This window comes from Salvelinus fontinalis, chromosome 26 (assembly GCF_029448725.1).
Source record: "Salvelinus fontinalis isolate EN_2023a chromosome 26, ASM2944872v1, whole genome shotgun sequence".
NCBI lineage: Eukaryota > Metazoa > Chordata > Actinopteri > Salmoniformes > Salmonidae > Salvelinus > Salvelinus fontinalis.
Genome location: NC_074690.1, coordinates 25,083,383 through 25,098,223, shown reverse-complemented (window position 1 = coordinate 25,098,223; position 14,841 = coordinate 25,083,383). Strand labels below are relative to the sequence as shown.

The 14,841-nt window shown below is 45.3% G+C and overlaps 1 protein-coding gene across 9 annotated transcripts in view; it reads right to left on the bottom strand.

Moving 5' to 3' along the window:
* The window catches only part of LOC129823987 (nuclear receptor coactivator 2-like), a 60,292-nt gene that overhangs the window by 8,301 nt on the left and 37,150 nt on the right, over positions 1-14,841 (bottom strand). For 6 of the 9 annotated variants that reach the window (XM_055883209.1, XM_055883208.1, XM_055883214.1 and 3 more), the window contains 7 exons: positions 14,486-14,668; positions 14,107-14,230; positions 12,342-12,510; positions 11,414-11,680; positions 3,437-3,514; positions 2,658-3,147; positions 672-855 (listed from right to left, as the gene is read on the bottom strand). In XM_055883209.1, the coding sequence (XP_055739184.1) occupies positions 672-855; positions 2,658-3,147; positions 3,437-3,514; positions 11,414-11,680; positions 12,342-12,510; positions 14,107-14,230; positions 14,486-14,668 (1,495 nt within the window). The remainder of the gene's footprint in view (positions 1-671; positions 856-2,657; positions 3,148-3,436; positions 3,515-11,413; positions 11,681-12,341; positions 12,511-14,106; positions 14,231-14,485; positions 14,669-14,841) is intronic. The other 3 variants (XM_055883215.1, XM_055883212.1, XM_055883217.1) reach the window with 3 other exon arrangements.

Below are 14,841 nucleotides of genomic sequence, written 5' to 3'. Positions count from 1 at the left end.
GAAAATGTGTATCATGAGAGCATACTGGATATATCCTACAGACAGTGTAGATTCATGCAGAATCAAAACATAAGTCTATGATCATAACCATGACAACTAAATACAAAGGTTAGCAGTCGGGTTGCAACCTGGATGAAGAATTACATATTTCTGTTAATTTCCTCCTGATTCAGGGAATCCTCCAACCAGGACTTCCTGGAAACCCTTTCTGAAGTTACTTGAATTTTGCAACCAAAAGGCTTCTTAACAGCTTCTACCCCCAAGCCATAAGACTCCTGAACAGCTAATCAAATGACTATTTGCATTGCCCCCCCACCCCTTTTTACACTGCTGCTACTCTCTGGTTATTATCTATGCATAGTTATTTTAACACTTTAGATCCCGAGTGGCGCAGCGGTCTAACTCACTGCATCTCAGTGCTTGAGGCGTCACTACAGACACCCTGGATCGAATCCAGGCTGTATCACATCCGGCCGGGTTTGGGAGTCCCATAGGGCGGCGCACATTTGGCCCAGCATCGTTTGGGTTTGGCCGGGGAAGGCAGTCATTGTAAATAAGAATTTGTTCTTAACTGACTTGCCTAGTTAAATAAAGGTTAAATAAAAATTTGACGCATGTGATAAAATTTGATTTTGATCAAAGATCCAGTTAGAGCTGCCAGTCAGTCTCACCTGTTTCCTGACATGTTGCCCTGAGGCCAGCCGTTCATCTCAGAGGAGGGCTGGTAGGAGGAGTTGGCCTGGGCCTGCTGTTGCATCATGGGCCTCTGGGCGTGACTCATGCGGGGGGACATGAGGGGGCTCTGGGGGGTGGTGGCTCCTGTGAAGCCTGCGTCCTGCTGCTGCTGGTTTATACCTGAAAGGACCAGGGAGGAGACATTTGTTATCAGTACTGAGGGGTGGAGAGTACAGTAGACGTTACCTAAACATTCATTTCATTGTCAAGATAAAATTGTTTGAATGCCAGTCTGTTTTTTCCAGCCTTCCAACTCCTTGTCATTCATCGTCATGCCATGTTTAGCTTGACAATGACAGAAATGGAATTGCCAAAAGCACAAATAGATGTGGGACCAGGCTAAAGATAAGCTATGTGTTGTAGTTGACTACTGCAGATATGTTAATGAAGAAACAGAAATACATGAAGAGCCAAAGTAAAGTAAAGTACATGCAGTTGGTCAAAAACGTTGCACAATCAAATCTACACAGTCACATAAATGGGTAAGAGAAGGAGAAGAAAAATATGAAAATTCTACAGCTCAGCCACCACCAACATCTTTGTGAACACCAACATGAAGCAATCTGATAATGCTATTGGTAATTCTTATCCCTGTATCATATGTAATGGATTGTTTTGACTAACATGACAGAGACAATGAGTTGTTAATACTATGGATCACAAGTCCTCTGATATCTTTAGGTAGATATACCTGTGAGATTACATGAGGCATACACTACCAGTACAAAGTTTTAGAACACCTACTCAGTCAAGGGTTTTTCTTTATTTTGACTTTTCAACATTGTAGAATAATAGTGAAGACATCAAAACTATGAAATAACACATATAGAATCATGTAGTAACCAAAAACAGTGTTAAACAAATCAAAATATATTTATATTTGAGATTCTTCAAATAGCCACCCATTGCCTTGATGACAGCTTTGCACACGCTTGGCATTCTCTCAACCAGCTTCATCTGGAATGCTTTTCCAACAGTCTTGAAGGAGTTCCCACATATGCTGAGCACTTGTTGGCTGCTTTTCCTTCACTCTGCGGTCCAACTCATCCCAAACCATCTCAATTTGGTTGAGGTCGGGGGATTGTGGAGGCCAGGTCATCTGATGCAGCACTCCATCCCTCTCCTTATTGGTTAAGTAGCCCTTACACAGCCTGGAGGTGTGTTGGGTCATTGTCCTGTTGAAAAAAAAATGATTGTCCCACTAAGCGCAAACCAAATGGGATGGCGTATCACTGCAGAATGCTGTGGTAGCCATGCTGGTTACGTGTGCCTTGAATTCTAAATAAATCGCTGACAGTGTCACCAGCAAAGCACCATCACACCTCCTCCTCCATGCTTCACGGTGGGAAATACACATGCGGAGAGATCATCCGTTCACCCACACCGCATCTCACAAAGACATGATGGTTGGTGCCAAAAATCTCAAATTTGGACTCCAGACCAAAAGGACACATTTCCAACGGTCTAATGTCCATTGCTTGTGTTTCTTGGCCTAAACAAGTATCTTCTTCTTATTGGTGTCCTTTAGTAGTGGTTTCTTTTCAGCAACTCAACCATGAAGCAATTCCTGAGGCTGGTAACTCTAATGAACTTATCCTTTGGTTCCTCCATGATTCCATGTGTGTCATTTCATAGTTTTAATGTCTTCACTATTATTCTACAATGTAGAAAATGGTAAAAATTAAGAAAAACGCCTGAATGAGTAGGTGTTCTAAAACGTTTGACCGGTAGTGTACCATTTCATTGGCAGCTGTTCAGCTAAACCACCACGGAGTATGTATGAGAAACAAATACCACTACAGTCATGCAGCCACCGAATTAAACCCACGTATGATTAAAATTATTATCAATTGAAATTAAACCAAAGCTGTGACAGGAAGCCACACAGCGAGGTGACCGGGCAGCATTATATTACATTATACCTGAGCTGGGAAACTGGAAGGCACGGTGTTGCTGCATTTGTGGATTCACTACGGCTCCAAACTGGCCACCTACGTTTCCCATCATCCCTTGCTGGTTAGCTAGACTCATCTGGGAGGAGCCATGCGAGATTGAGGAGGAGTGGAGAGGGGAGAGAAGCTGCTGAGCCCCAGGGAGACCAGGGGACAGCGGGGGGAAGGGGCTGGTGGAGGGTGGCGGGGACGTAAGACCAGTACCGTAGCTGGCCGGGTAGGGGAACTGCTGGGGGTTTGCTTGGGGGATCCGAGGGTTGGTGCCCATGGAACCGGGGGGCATGCCAGGGGACTGTGAGGGCTCCACTGCCCCAGCCGCTGAAGCCATGTTGGGGGGGGTGTTGAGGCCCTGGGCCCGCATCAGCATGGCTCTCTGGTGGACGTGCTGCTGGCGCTGGCGCAGGATGTTACTCAGGTACTCCCTCTGTCTCTGGGCCAACATCTGAGCATTCAGGGTTCCCTAGGAGGACAGACAAGACACATTTAGACTTCAGGCATTTAGTGTGCAGCCCAAATAGAATCCTATTCCCTATAAAGTGCATTACTTTTGAACAGACCCCTATAGGGCCTGGTCAAAAGTAGGACACTATATAGGGAATAGGCTGCTGCCAAAAGAAGTACACTATATTTGAATTTTATTTTTTATTTATTTAACCTTTATTTATAGGGAATCAGGCGCCATTAAGGATGCAAACTCACACACGCATGGAGCTGTAATAATAATGATCTGCTACAGTATTCTGACTAACCTGGTTAGGTACACTGGGTCTGAGAGGTAGGTTCATGTTGGACACACCCATCTGATTCATCATTGGCTGACGATTCTGCTGAGGAAATAAGAAAAATATTTTTTGTTGTTGTTGAATTTAACCGACTTAAGTGTTAATTACATAGCCCTTGCCATTATATTAGACCCATTACTTGGTGAAGTCCAAAGACATTTATGATACTGCACTTCATTGATAATGTAATGAAATCCCGCTACGACCTCTGACGAGCGATCAAACAGGCAGTGTCCATACAGAACCAAGATGGATCCTACTATGCCAGCTCTGATGCGTGTCAGATGTGGCAGGGCTTGCAAACTATCACGAATTACAAAGGGAAACTCAGCCACGAGGTGCCCAGTGACGCAAGCCTACCAGACGAGCTAAATGCCTTCTATGCTCGCTTTGAGGCAAGCAACACTGAACCATGCATGAGAGCAATAGCTGTTCCAGACAACTCTGATCTCACTCTCTGTAGCCAATGTATTGGTATTTGGTATTTTATTAGGATCCCCATTAGCTGTTGCAAAAGCAGCAGCTACTCTTCCTGGGGTCCACACAAAACATAATACAGAACATCATTAGACAAGAACAGCTCAAGGACAGAACTACATACATTTAAAAAAAGGCACATGTAGCCTACATATCAATGCATACACAAACTCTAGGTCAAATGTGAGTGAGACCTTTAAACAGGTTAAAGGAAAATCCACCCTAAAACACTAATTCCTTTAATTTACAGTGTTAAATAAAACTAATATGTGAGAATAGTTTTTGCGATTTTTTTTTAACCATTTTGGCGTTATAAGGTTTGTGGGAACCTGGAAAATCGTTGTGGAAATGTGTTGCAGCTCAAGTCGACTACAAAATACACAATGCAATGCTCTCTATCTATGGGCTAGCTAGGCAGGTAGCAAGCAAACATAGCTAAACACAGTAATACCAAGGACAATATCAGCATGTAACATAGCTAGGTATCTGTAAAATCACCTAAACAAAATGCACTATCAATTTAGGAGTCTACAATCTCGCCATGTTCAACCTTACGCTCAACCTAACATTCGCAACAACAGATATACTTGAGGGGATGGGAAACGTTGCCCATGCTACGTCAATGGGCCGCACGGTGTATTCTGTGCGATTCTGGGACAAGGAGCTTTGGAATCGTGAAATCACGTACTTTAGAGGAAAATAAGCACGTTTCTCGTCATACACACTGACTTTGAGAAGGGGTTGCATGATGATTAGCTTAGCTTGGACTCCTATCTACTTTCTATAATATCTCTGGCAATGGCAACATGCAATGCACCCTGGACTAAAAAGGTAGACAAATGGGAATAATGTGCTAGACCCTCCGTTAAATTACACATTTCTCGAGGTAGGAATATCGTTAAACTATGATCAATGGCTCATTCGAGAGAAGACAACCTCCCGAGTTAAGACATCAGTCAGTATTGAAATCTATGATAGACGTTTTTCGCGATCTAAAAGTCGTATTCCTATTAACTTCCAGTATAGTGAGAGCGACTATCACGGTGCGATGTCATACCGGACGGATTTCTCCCTGCTTGAAGGCCAATAACTCAGATACACATGAAAACATGCAATTATCCAGGGAATAAAATCGCACATCACTCAGAGATGCACAAAAACGATATATAACATAAAAAAATTGGGTTAACCTTTCCTTTAACATTCACAAGGCCTCGGGCCAGATGGATTACCAGGAGGAATATTCAGAGCATTCACTGACCAGCTGGCATTCACTGATGAGTGTCTTCACTGACATGTTCAACCGCTCCCTGACCCCATCTATAATACCTACATGTTTCAAGCAAACCACTACAGTCCCTGTGCCCAAGAATGCCAAGGTAACTGTTTCTGTATGATAGGATGGATAAAGGAATAAAGACAGACACCAATGTCAAGTCAGACACCAATGTCAAGTTCAACAGCCTTGTTAAGCATTGTACAAATCCCTACGCGTGGAGTCTGGGGAACAGTCCAGCTAGTCGATTACCTATCAACTAGACTCCGTAATAGTAACCTGTCTAAATGACTATCGCCCCTGTAGCACTCACATCTGCAGCTATGAAATGCTTGGATGGTCATGGCTCACATCCACACCATCATTCCAGACACCCTGGACCTATTCCAATTTGCATACCGCCCCAACAGATCCACAGATGACGCAATCTCTATTGCACTCCACACTGCCTTCTCCTAGTTGGATAAGAGGAAACCCTATAAAGAGCATGTTGTTAATTGACTACAGCTCAGCATTCAACACCATAGTGCCCTCCAAGCTCACCACTAAATCAGGACCCTGGGACTGAACACCTCCCTCTGCAACTGGATCCTGGACTTCATGACGGGCCGCCCCCAGGTGGTAAGGGTAGGTAACAATACATCCGCCACGCTGACCCTCAACATGGGGTCCCCTCAGGGGTGTGTGCTTTGTCCCCTCCTGTACCCCCTGTTCACACACGACTGCGTGGCCACGCACGACTCAAACACCATCATTAAGTTTGCAGACGACAAGAGGGTAGGCCTGATCACAAACAACGAGACAGCCTATAGGGAGGAGGTCAGTGACCTGGCAGTGTGGCACAATAACATTTCCTTCAATGTCAGCAAGACAAATGAGCTGATGGTGGACTACAGGAAACGGAGGGCCAAGCACGGCCCATCTACGGGGCTGTAGTGTTGCGGGACGAGAGCTGGAACTCCCTCTGTGTCCACATTACTAAGGAATTAACTTAATGGCCCACACACCAACAAAGCCTCTTCCACCTCAGGAGGCTGAATATTTGGCATGGGCGCTCAGAGCCTAAAAAAATTGAGATCATCTTGACTGGCTGTGTCACAGCTTGGTATGGTAACTGCTTGGCATCCAACCGCAAAGAGCTACAGAAGGGAAGTGGGGACGGCCTAATAAATCACTGGGTCCAAGCTCCCTGCCACCCAGGACCTCTACACCAGGCAGTGTCAGAGGGCCCTAAAAATTGTCAAAGACTCTCTGCTACTGCAAAGCAAGCGGTACTGATGCACCAAGTCCGGAACCAACAGAACTCTGAACAGCTTTTACCCCCAAGCCATAAGACTGCTAAATAGTTAATCAAATAGCTACCTGTACTATCTGTATTGACCCCCCTTTGCACAGACTCTTTTGACTCATCACATATACTGCTGCTACTGCTTATTATCCATGCCGTTGCCTAGTCAATTTACCTCTACCCATATTAACATTTAGTATTTACCTCAATTACCACATACCGCCACACATTGACTCAATACACTGTGTATATAGTCAAGTTTTTGTTCCTCATTGTGTATTTATTCCTTGTGTTATCTTTCTATAAGTTATTTCTCTGCATTGTTGGGAAGGGCCCCTAAGTAAGCATTTCACTGTTAATCTGCACATGTTGTTTACGAAGCATGTGACAAATCTCACAAATTATCAAATGAACCTACCAGGTACAAACCCAAATCCGTAAACATGCGCACCCTCATAGATATCATCCTAACTAACTCGCCCTCCAAATACACCTCTGTCTTCAACGAGGATCTCAGCGATCACTGCCTCATTGCCTGCATCCGTAATGGGTCTGCGGTCAAACGACCACCCCTCATCACTGTCAAACGCTTCCTAAAACACTTCAGCGAGCAGGCCTTTCTAATCAACCTGGCCCGGGTATCCTGGAAGGATATTGACCTCATTCCATCAGTAGATGATGCCTGGTTATTCTTTATGTGCGTTCCTCACCATCTTAGATAAGCATGCCCCGTTCAAAAAATGCAGAACTAAGAACAGATATATCCCTTGGTTCACTCCAGACCTGACTGCCCTTGATCAGCACAAAAACATCCTGTGGCATACTGCATTAGCATCGAATAGCCCCCGCGATATGTAACTTTTCAGGGAAGTTAGGAACCAATATACACAGGCAGTTAGGAAAGCAAAGGCTAGCTTTTTCAAACAGAAATTTGCACCCTGTAGCACAAACTCCATAAAGTTCTGGGACACTAAAGTCCATGGAGAATAAGAGCACCTCCTCCCAGCTGCCCACTGCACTGAGGCTAGGAAACACTGTCACCACCGATAAATCCACGATAATTGATAATTTCAATAAGCTTTTTTCTACGGATGGCCATGCTTTCCACCTGGCTACCTCTTCCCCGGTCAACAGCCCTGCACCCCCCTCAGCAACTTGCCCAAGCCTTCCCCATTTCTCCTTCACCCAAATCCAGATAGCCGATGTTCTGAAAGCGCTGCAAAATCTGGACCCCTACAAATCAGCCGGGCTAGACAATCTGGACCCTCTCTATCTAAAATTATCCGCCGCAATTGTTGCAACCCTTATTACTAGTCTGTTCAACGTCTTTCGTATCATCGGAGATCCCCAAATATTGGAAAGCTGCCGCGGTCATCCCTCTCTTCAAAAGGGGGAGACACTCTAGACCCAAACTGTTACACACACACATATATATATATATACATATACACATACATATGTGTATATATATATATATACACATACATATGTGTATATATATATACACATACATATGTGTATATATATATACACATACATACATACATACATACATACATACATATACATACATACATACATACATACACACACACATGTATATATATACACATATGTGTATATATATATATATACATATATGTGTATATACATGTATATACACACACATATATATACACACATATATGCCATTAATACAGGTAACGAGTGGAGGACAGAGGAGCCTCTTAAAGAAGTTACAGGTCTGTGAGAGCCAGAAATCTTGCTTGTTTGTAGGTGACCAAATACTTATTTTCCACCATAATTTGCAAATAAATACATAAAAATCCTACAATGTGATTTTCTGGATTTTTTCTCTCATTTTGTCTGTCATAGTTGAAGTGTACCTATGATGAAAATTACAGGCCTCTCATCTTTTTAAGTGGGAGAACTTGCACAATTGGTGGCTGACAATACTTTTTTGCCCCACTGTATACTACCCTGCCTTTCTAAGGGTTATGCCAAAAGATTACATTTACATTTAAGTCATTTAGCAGACGCTCTTATCCAGAGCGACTTACAAATTGGTGCATTCACCTTATGATATCCAGTGGAACAACCACTTTACAATAGTGCATCTAACTCTTTTAAGGGGGGGGGGGGTTAGAAGGATTACTTTATCCTATCCTAGATATTCCTTAAAGTGGTGGGGTTTCAGGTGTCTCCGGAAGGTGGTGATTGACTCCGCTGACCTGGCGTCGTGAGGGAGTTTGTTCCACCATTGGGGTGCCAGAGCAGCGAACAGTTTTGACTGGCCTGAGCAGGAACTGTACTTCCTCAGAGGTAGGGAGGCGAGCAGGCCAGAGGTGGATGAACGCAGTGCCCTTGTTTGGGTGTAGGGCCTGATCAGAGCCTGAAGGTACGGAGGTGCCGTTCCCCTCACAGCTCCGTAGGCAAGCACCATGGTCTTGTAGCGGATGCGAGCTTCAACTGGAAGCCAGTGGAGAGAGCGGAGGAGCGGGGTGACGTGAGAGAACTTGGGAAAGTTGAACACCAGACGGGCTGCGGCGTTCTGGATGAGTTGTAGGGGTTTAATGGCACAGGCAGGGAGCCCAACCAACAGCGAGTTGCAGTAATCCAGACGGGAGATGACAAGTGCCTGGATTAGGACCTGCGCCGCTTCCTGCGTGAGGCAGGGTCGTACTCTGCGAATGTTGTAGAGCATGAACCTACAGGAACGGGTCACCGCCTTGATGTTAGTTGAGAATGACAGGGTGTTGTCCAGGATCACGCCAAGGTTCTTAGCACTCTGGGAGGAGGACACAATGGAGTTGTCAACCGTGATGGCGAGATCATGGAACAGATCACCGACCATTTTGATTCTCACCGTACCTTCTCCGCTATGCAATCTGGTCATGAGCTGGTCATGGATGCACCTCAGAAACGCTCAAGGTCCTAAACGATATCATAACCACCATCGATATGAGACAATACTGTGCAGCTGTATTCATCGACCTGGCCAAAGCTTTCGACACTGTCAATCACCACATTCTTATCGGCAGACTCAACAGCCTTGGCTTCTCAAATGACTGCCTTGCCTGGTTCACCAACTACTTCTCAGATAGAGTTCAGTGTGTCAAATCAGAGGGCCTGTTGTCCGGATCTCTGGCAGTCTCTATGGGGGTGCCACAGGGTTCAATTCTCGGGCCGACTCTTTTCTCTGTATACATCAATGATGTCGCTCTTGCTGCTGCCGATTCTCTGATCCACCTCTACGCAGATGACACCATTCTGTATACTTCTGGCCCTTCTTTGGACACTGTTAACAAACCTCCAGACGAGCTTCAATGCCATACAACTCTCCTTCCGTGGCCTCCAACTGCTCTTAAATGTAAGTAAAACTAAACGCATGCTTTTCAACCGATCGCTGCCCGCACCTGTCCGCTCGTCCAGCATCATTACTCTAAACGGTTCTGACCTGGAATATGTGGCCAACTACAAATACCTAGGTGTTTGGTTAGATTATAAACTATTGGTTAGATTATATCACACAACAAAGCATCCTTCACTCATGCTGCCAAACATACCCTCGTAAAACTGACCATCCTACCCATCCTCAACTTTCGGCGATGTCATTTACAAAATAGCCTCCAACACTATACTCAGCAAATTGGATGCAGTCTATCACAGTGCCATCTGTTTTGTCACCAAAGCCCCATATACTACCCACGACTGCGACCTGTATGCTCTCGTCGGCTGGCCCTCGCTTCATATTCGTCACCAAACCTACTGGCTCCAGGTCATCTATATAAGTCTTTGCTAGATAAAGCTCCGCCTTATCTCAGCTCACTGGTCACCATAGCAGCACCCACCCGTAGCACGCGTTCCAGCAGGTATATTTCACTGGTCACCCTCAAAGCCAATTCCTCCTTTGGCCGCCTTTCCTTCCAGTTCTCTGCTGCCAATGACTGGAACGAATTGCAAAAATCAATGAAGCTGGAGACTCATATCTCCCTCTCTAACTTTAAGTTCCAGCTGTCAGAGCAGCTCACAGATCACTGCACATAGCCCATCTGTAAATAACCCATCCAAATACCTCATCCCCATACTGTTATTTATTCTTCGCTCCTTTGCACCCCAGTATCTCTACTTGCACATTCATCTTCTGCACATCTATCACTCCAGTGTTTAATTGCTAAGTTGTAATTATTTCGCTACTATGGCCTATTTATTGCCGTACCTCCCTTATCTTACCTCATTTGCACACACTGTATATAGACTTTTCTATGGTGTTGACTGCATGTTTATTTATTCCATGTGTAACTCTGTTGTTTGTGTCGCACTGCTTTGCGTAATCTTGGCAAGGTCGCAGTTGTAAAGGAGAACTTGTTCTCAACTGGCCTACCTGGTTAAATAGAGGTGAAATATATAAAATAAAAATAACATTTCATTTGAGTCATTGCTATAAAATAGTTTATCCATTTCTCAACCTCTCCAGCAGGTGGCAGTAGAATCCTCAGAGTTTACTGCAGAAACTGAGTAGACTATAAACAGTTATTTTCAGATGTCCAGTTCAGTTTGCAATGTTCTTAAATGTCCAGTTCCTTTAGGTTTATAAATTATCCATGTCAATATTGCAAACTACTCAATACCATTTCAAGCTTTAGCTTAGCACTTGTCCTTTCAGGTCAGGACTTCTATATGCCCTATGATTTACATTGAGGGCTCTAGGGGTGGTGGGTCTGATTTTGAAAGAGGCAAGTTTGTATATTGTGCCTTAGGTCTAATATGTAAACTTTGTAAAGTATTTATCATTTCAAACAATTTCAAGCTTTTTAAATGTTTCTTTGCAGATGAAGACATTCATTAGGATAGGGCCTATATTATTAACAGTGAGGGCTCCAGGGATGGTGTGTCGCCCTACCAGCTGTGCCTGTAGTCGGTGCTGCAGCTGCAGCCTCAGGTTGTTGGGCTGGGCAGGCACCGGGCCTCCTGGTCGGGCAGGGAGTCGGAGCATGGGGTACCCCATCCGCTGGCCCATCTGACCGGGCATACCGTGGAAGCCAGGGTCCTGCTGGCTCATGTAGTTGCCCTGTGCCATGCTACCAGCCTGGGGGTACTGGCTATACATGGGTGGCTTCCTTATGGGTGACTCCTGACTGGCATACTGCTCCTGCGCCACTGGCTGGCCCTACAGAGATCAAACCAAGTAAGAAATTGAGTCACATAGCAGGACGTAAAAAAAAAAAAAAAGCTACTGTAGGTCAGTGTTCATTTGGCTGTCTTCCTTCCGTTAATAAGTAATGGCTTGCTAACTAGTCAGTTAATTTCATTTGAGATTTTGTAGTTTCTACACCAACTTCCTTAATATCTCAATCCATTAAAATGACAGAAGCCACAGCAACATACAAATTCCCTGTAGTAACTACTGTACAGCAGTCAGTGAATTACAGTACTACAGTAAGGCCTCAGGAGAAAATGAGCTGAGTCCAGCTGCCTGGTATAGGCTTGTTGGCCTGGGCCATAGAGTTGGAGGGCACACTTGACCCAAAGCCAGTATTAGCATGGACAGCGCCATTGACAGCACCTTTTGAAGTGGCCATTGCAAAGATAGGAGATGAGCTTTCTAGTACAGGGTTTCCCAAACTCGGCCCTGAGCCCGCCCCGGTAAACATTTTTGTTTTTGCCCTAGCACTACACAGCCGATTCAAATAATCAAAACTTGAATCAGCTGTGTAGTGCTAGGGAAGAAAACTAAACGTGCCCCCGGAGGGGCTTCAGGACCAAGTTTGGGAAACCCTGCTCAAGTACATATGTGGCCTGCGCAGATTAGAGTGGCTAATAGAGATTACCTGACTAATCAGAGTGGGGATTCCCAGGGCCCGGTCAATCTCCTCCAGGCCGTCAAAGTCTTTCAGCACTGAGTAGAGCTGGCTGAGCAGGGCATCCCCGTCCGAAGGACCCTCCCCAGGCCGCAAGGGAGAACACAGTACCTCATCCTGGGGGTTACCATAAGCCTGTCTGTGGGGAACACAACGTTTCATTACATTAAAGAAATTTAGCAGACGCTCCGATCCAGACTAAGGTTCAGTAGGAAAATACAATCACATACAGTTATTGCAAGTAGACCCTCTCGAGGTAGCCGCTATCGGTAGAATCGGTGCGAGACAAAAAAAAATTGTGGGTGTTAAGAGCAAGAACACAACACAAGGTCTGAGGTTAGAGGTCAAAGGTCAGACTGGAAACGGCAGTGTGGCCAAGGAGATCACCACGGTGAATCTGCTTCTCATCATACACACACCATCATGTGCATACCATACGACTGTCATTTTGACTCACTCAACAGCCCCTGACTGAAGTTGTTGGAGCATGTGTCGATACTGATAGGATTGAAGGAAAGGGAAGGGGAGTGCTGCTCTCGGATCAGCTTTATACCTTAAAATATTTCCTTAACATTACAATTATTTCACAATACGGACGACGGATCAGCGCCTAGAGACATATCACCTATTGGAGGTGGCTTTTTCTAATGTTTACCCAATAAAAATGCACAAAATCACAGATTTGGCACATCATTGTGCACATAGGCTACACATCTTGAAATATTTTGAGACTCATAGCAGTAGCCTACAAGTAGCAAAATAGTTTATAAATATATATTTTCTTTAAAAAAAAATTGCCCCCTTTTTCTCCCCAATTTCATGGTATCCAATTGTTAGTAGTTACTGTCTTGTCTCATCGCTACAACTCCCGTACGGGCTCAGGAGAGACGAAGGTCGAGAGCCATGCGTCCTCCGAAACACAACCCAACCAAGCCACACTGCTTCTTAACACAGAGCGCATCCAACCCAGCCGCACCAATGTGTCGGTCAGTGTGCACTGCGCCCGCCCCGCCACAGGAGTCGCTAGTGCGCGATGAGACAAGGATATCCCTACCGGCCAAACCCTCCCTAACCCGGATGACACTAGGCCAATTGTGCGTCGCCCCATGGACCTCCTGGTCGCGGCCGGCTGCGACAGAGCCTGGGCTCGAACCCAGAGTCTCTGGTGGCACAGCTAGCACGATGCAGTCCCTTAGACCACCGCACCACCGGGAGGCCCCTACTGTTTATATTTTAATGCAGTCATCTCAGTTTTCATTTAAAGCATATTTTTATACAGTATGTTGGTTGTATCAATTGCAAAGACATTGGCAACTTTGTATTTGTAGGCAACTTTGTTTTAAAGTTATCGGTGGTCACAGAGATGGATAAAGCATGTGATTTTATGTTTAGCGGAGATCTGTGTGGGAGGTCAAAAAAAAAGCACCCATTGATGCACTTCTACTAGTGGTCTGAGGCAGGCGTTAGATTACAAGCATTTAAGTGCAACGTTATTAACAATCGTTTTGGGAAACAGCTCGGAGATTTAACGATACTCCTACTAAGATTCTAACGATGAACTTAGCCTTAAGATGCTTTTGGTAAACCGGGCCCAGAGTAGGTTCAGACTGAGTTAGTTTAGTCCCAAATGGTACCCTATATAGTGCACTACTTCCCAAAAGAGTGTGTCAGACAGCAGAGAGGTGTATTGTACTGTCACTGAGAGAAGGGGTCTGTACGGTGTGTAGCTAGTTACCGGTTCTGGTTCCCATAAGGCCCGTGATCCACTGACATCATGCGGTCAGGCCACGGGGCTGTCTGATTGGGCGGTGCCTGCTGTCCTGGGTAGGGAGGACCAGCCATCTCCATATCTGATTGCACTGTTCAACAGACATTATGAAAATACTCAGAATAACTTAAATTATGGGCTTCATATGGCTCTAGATGGATACAGAGACAATGGAGACATTTGTGTGTTTGGAGAAACGGCGGCAAGTTGTAAATGTGTGCGTGGAGAAACAAGGGCAAGGTGTGCGTGGAAAAACGGGCAAGGTGTGTGTGGAAAAACGGGCAAGGTGTGTGTGGAAAAACGGGCAAGGTGTGTGTGGAAAAAGGTGGGCAGCACCAGCACCTACCGTTTCCCATCATCTGCATTGGGACCATCTGTCTGAGTCCAGGCTGCTGGTTACTGGTCCTCATGGGGACTCCAGCTGAGATGTTGGGCACCATGCGACCATCAGGCCCCATTCTCTGCTGCAGAGCCTGGCACATTGGCCCCCGAGGACCCCAACCCTGCTGCATGCTAGCCTGGGGCAAGCCTGGGACAGGGGGAAAGAAGAGGACAGACTAGAAGTGATCCTGGCTCAGCTTACAAACACTGAAACTGGACCCTACGGTCCCTGGTCAAAATTAGTGCACTATATAGGGAATAGGGTGCCATTTGGGACTGATCCTATATCTAATAACACAGAGCACATATCTTAAATTTGCA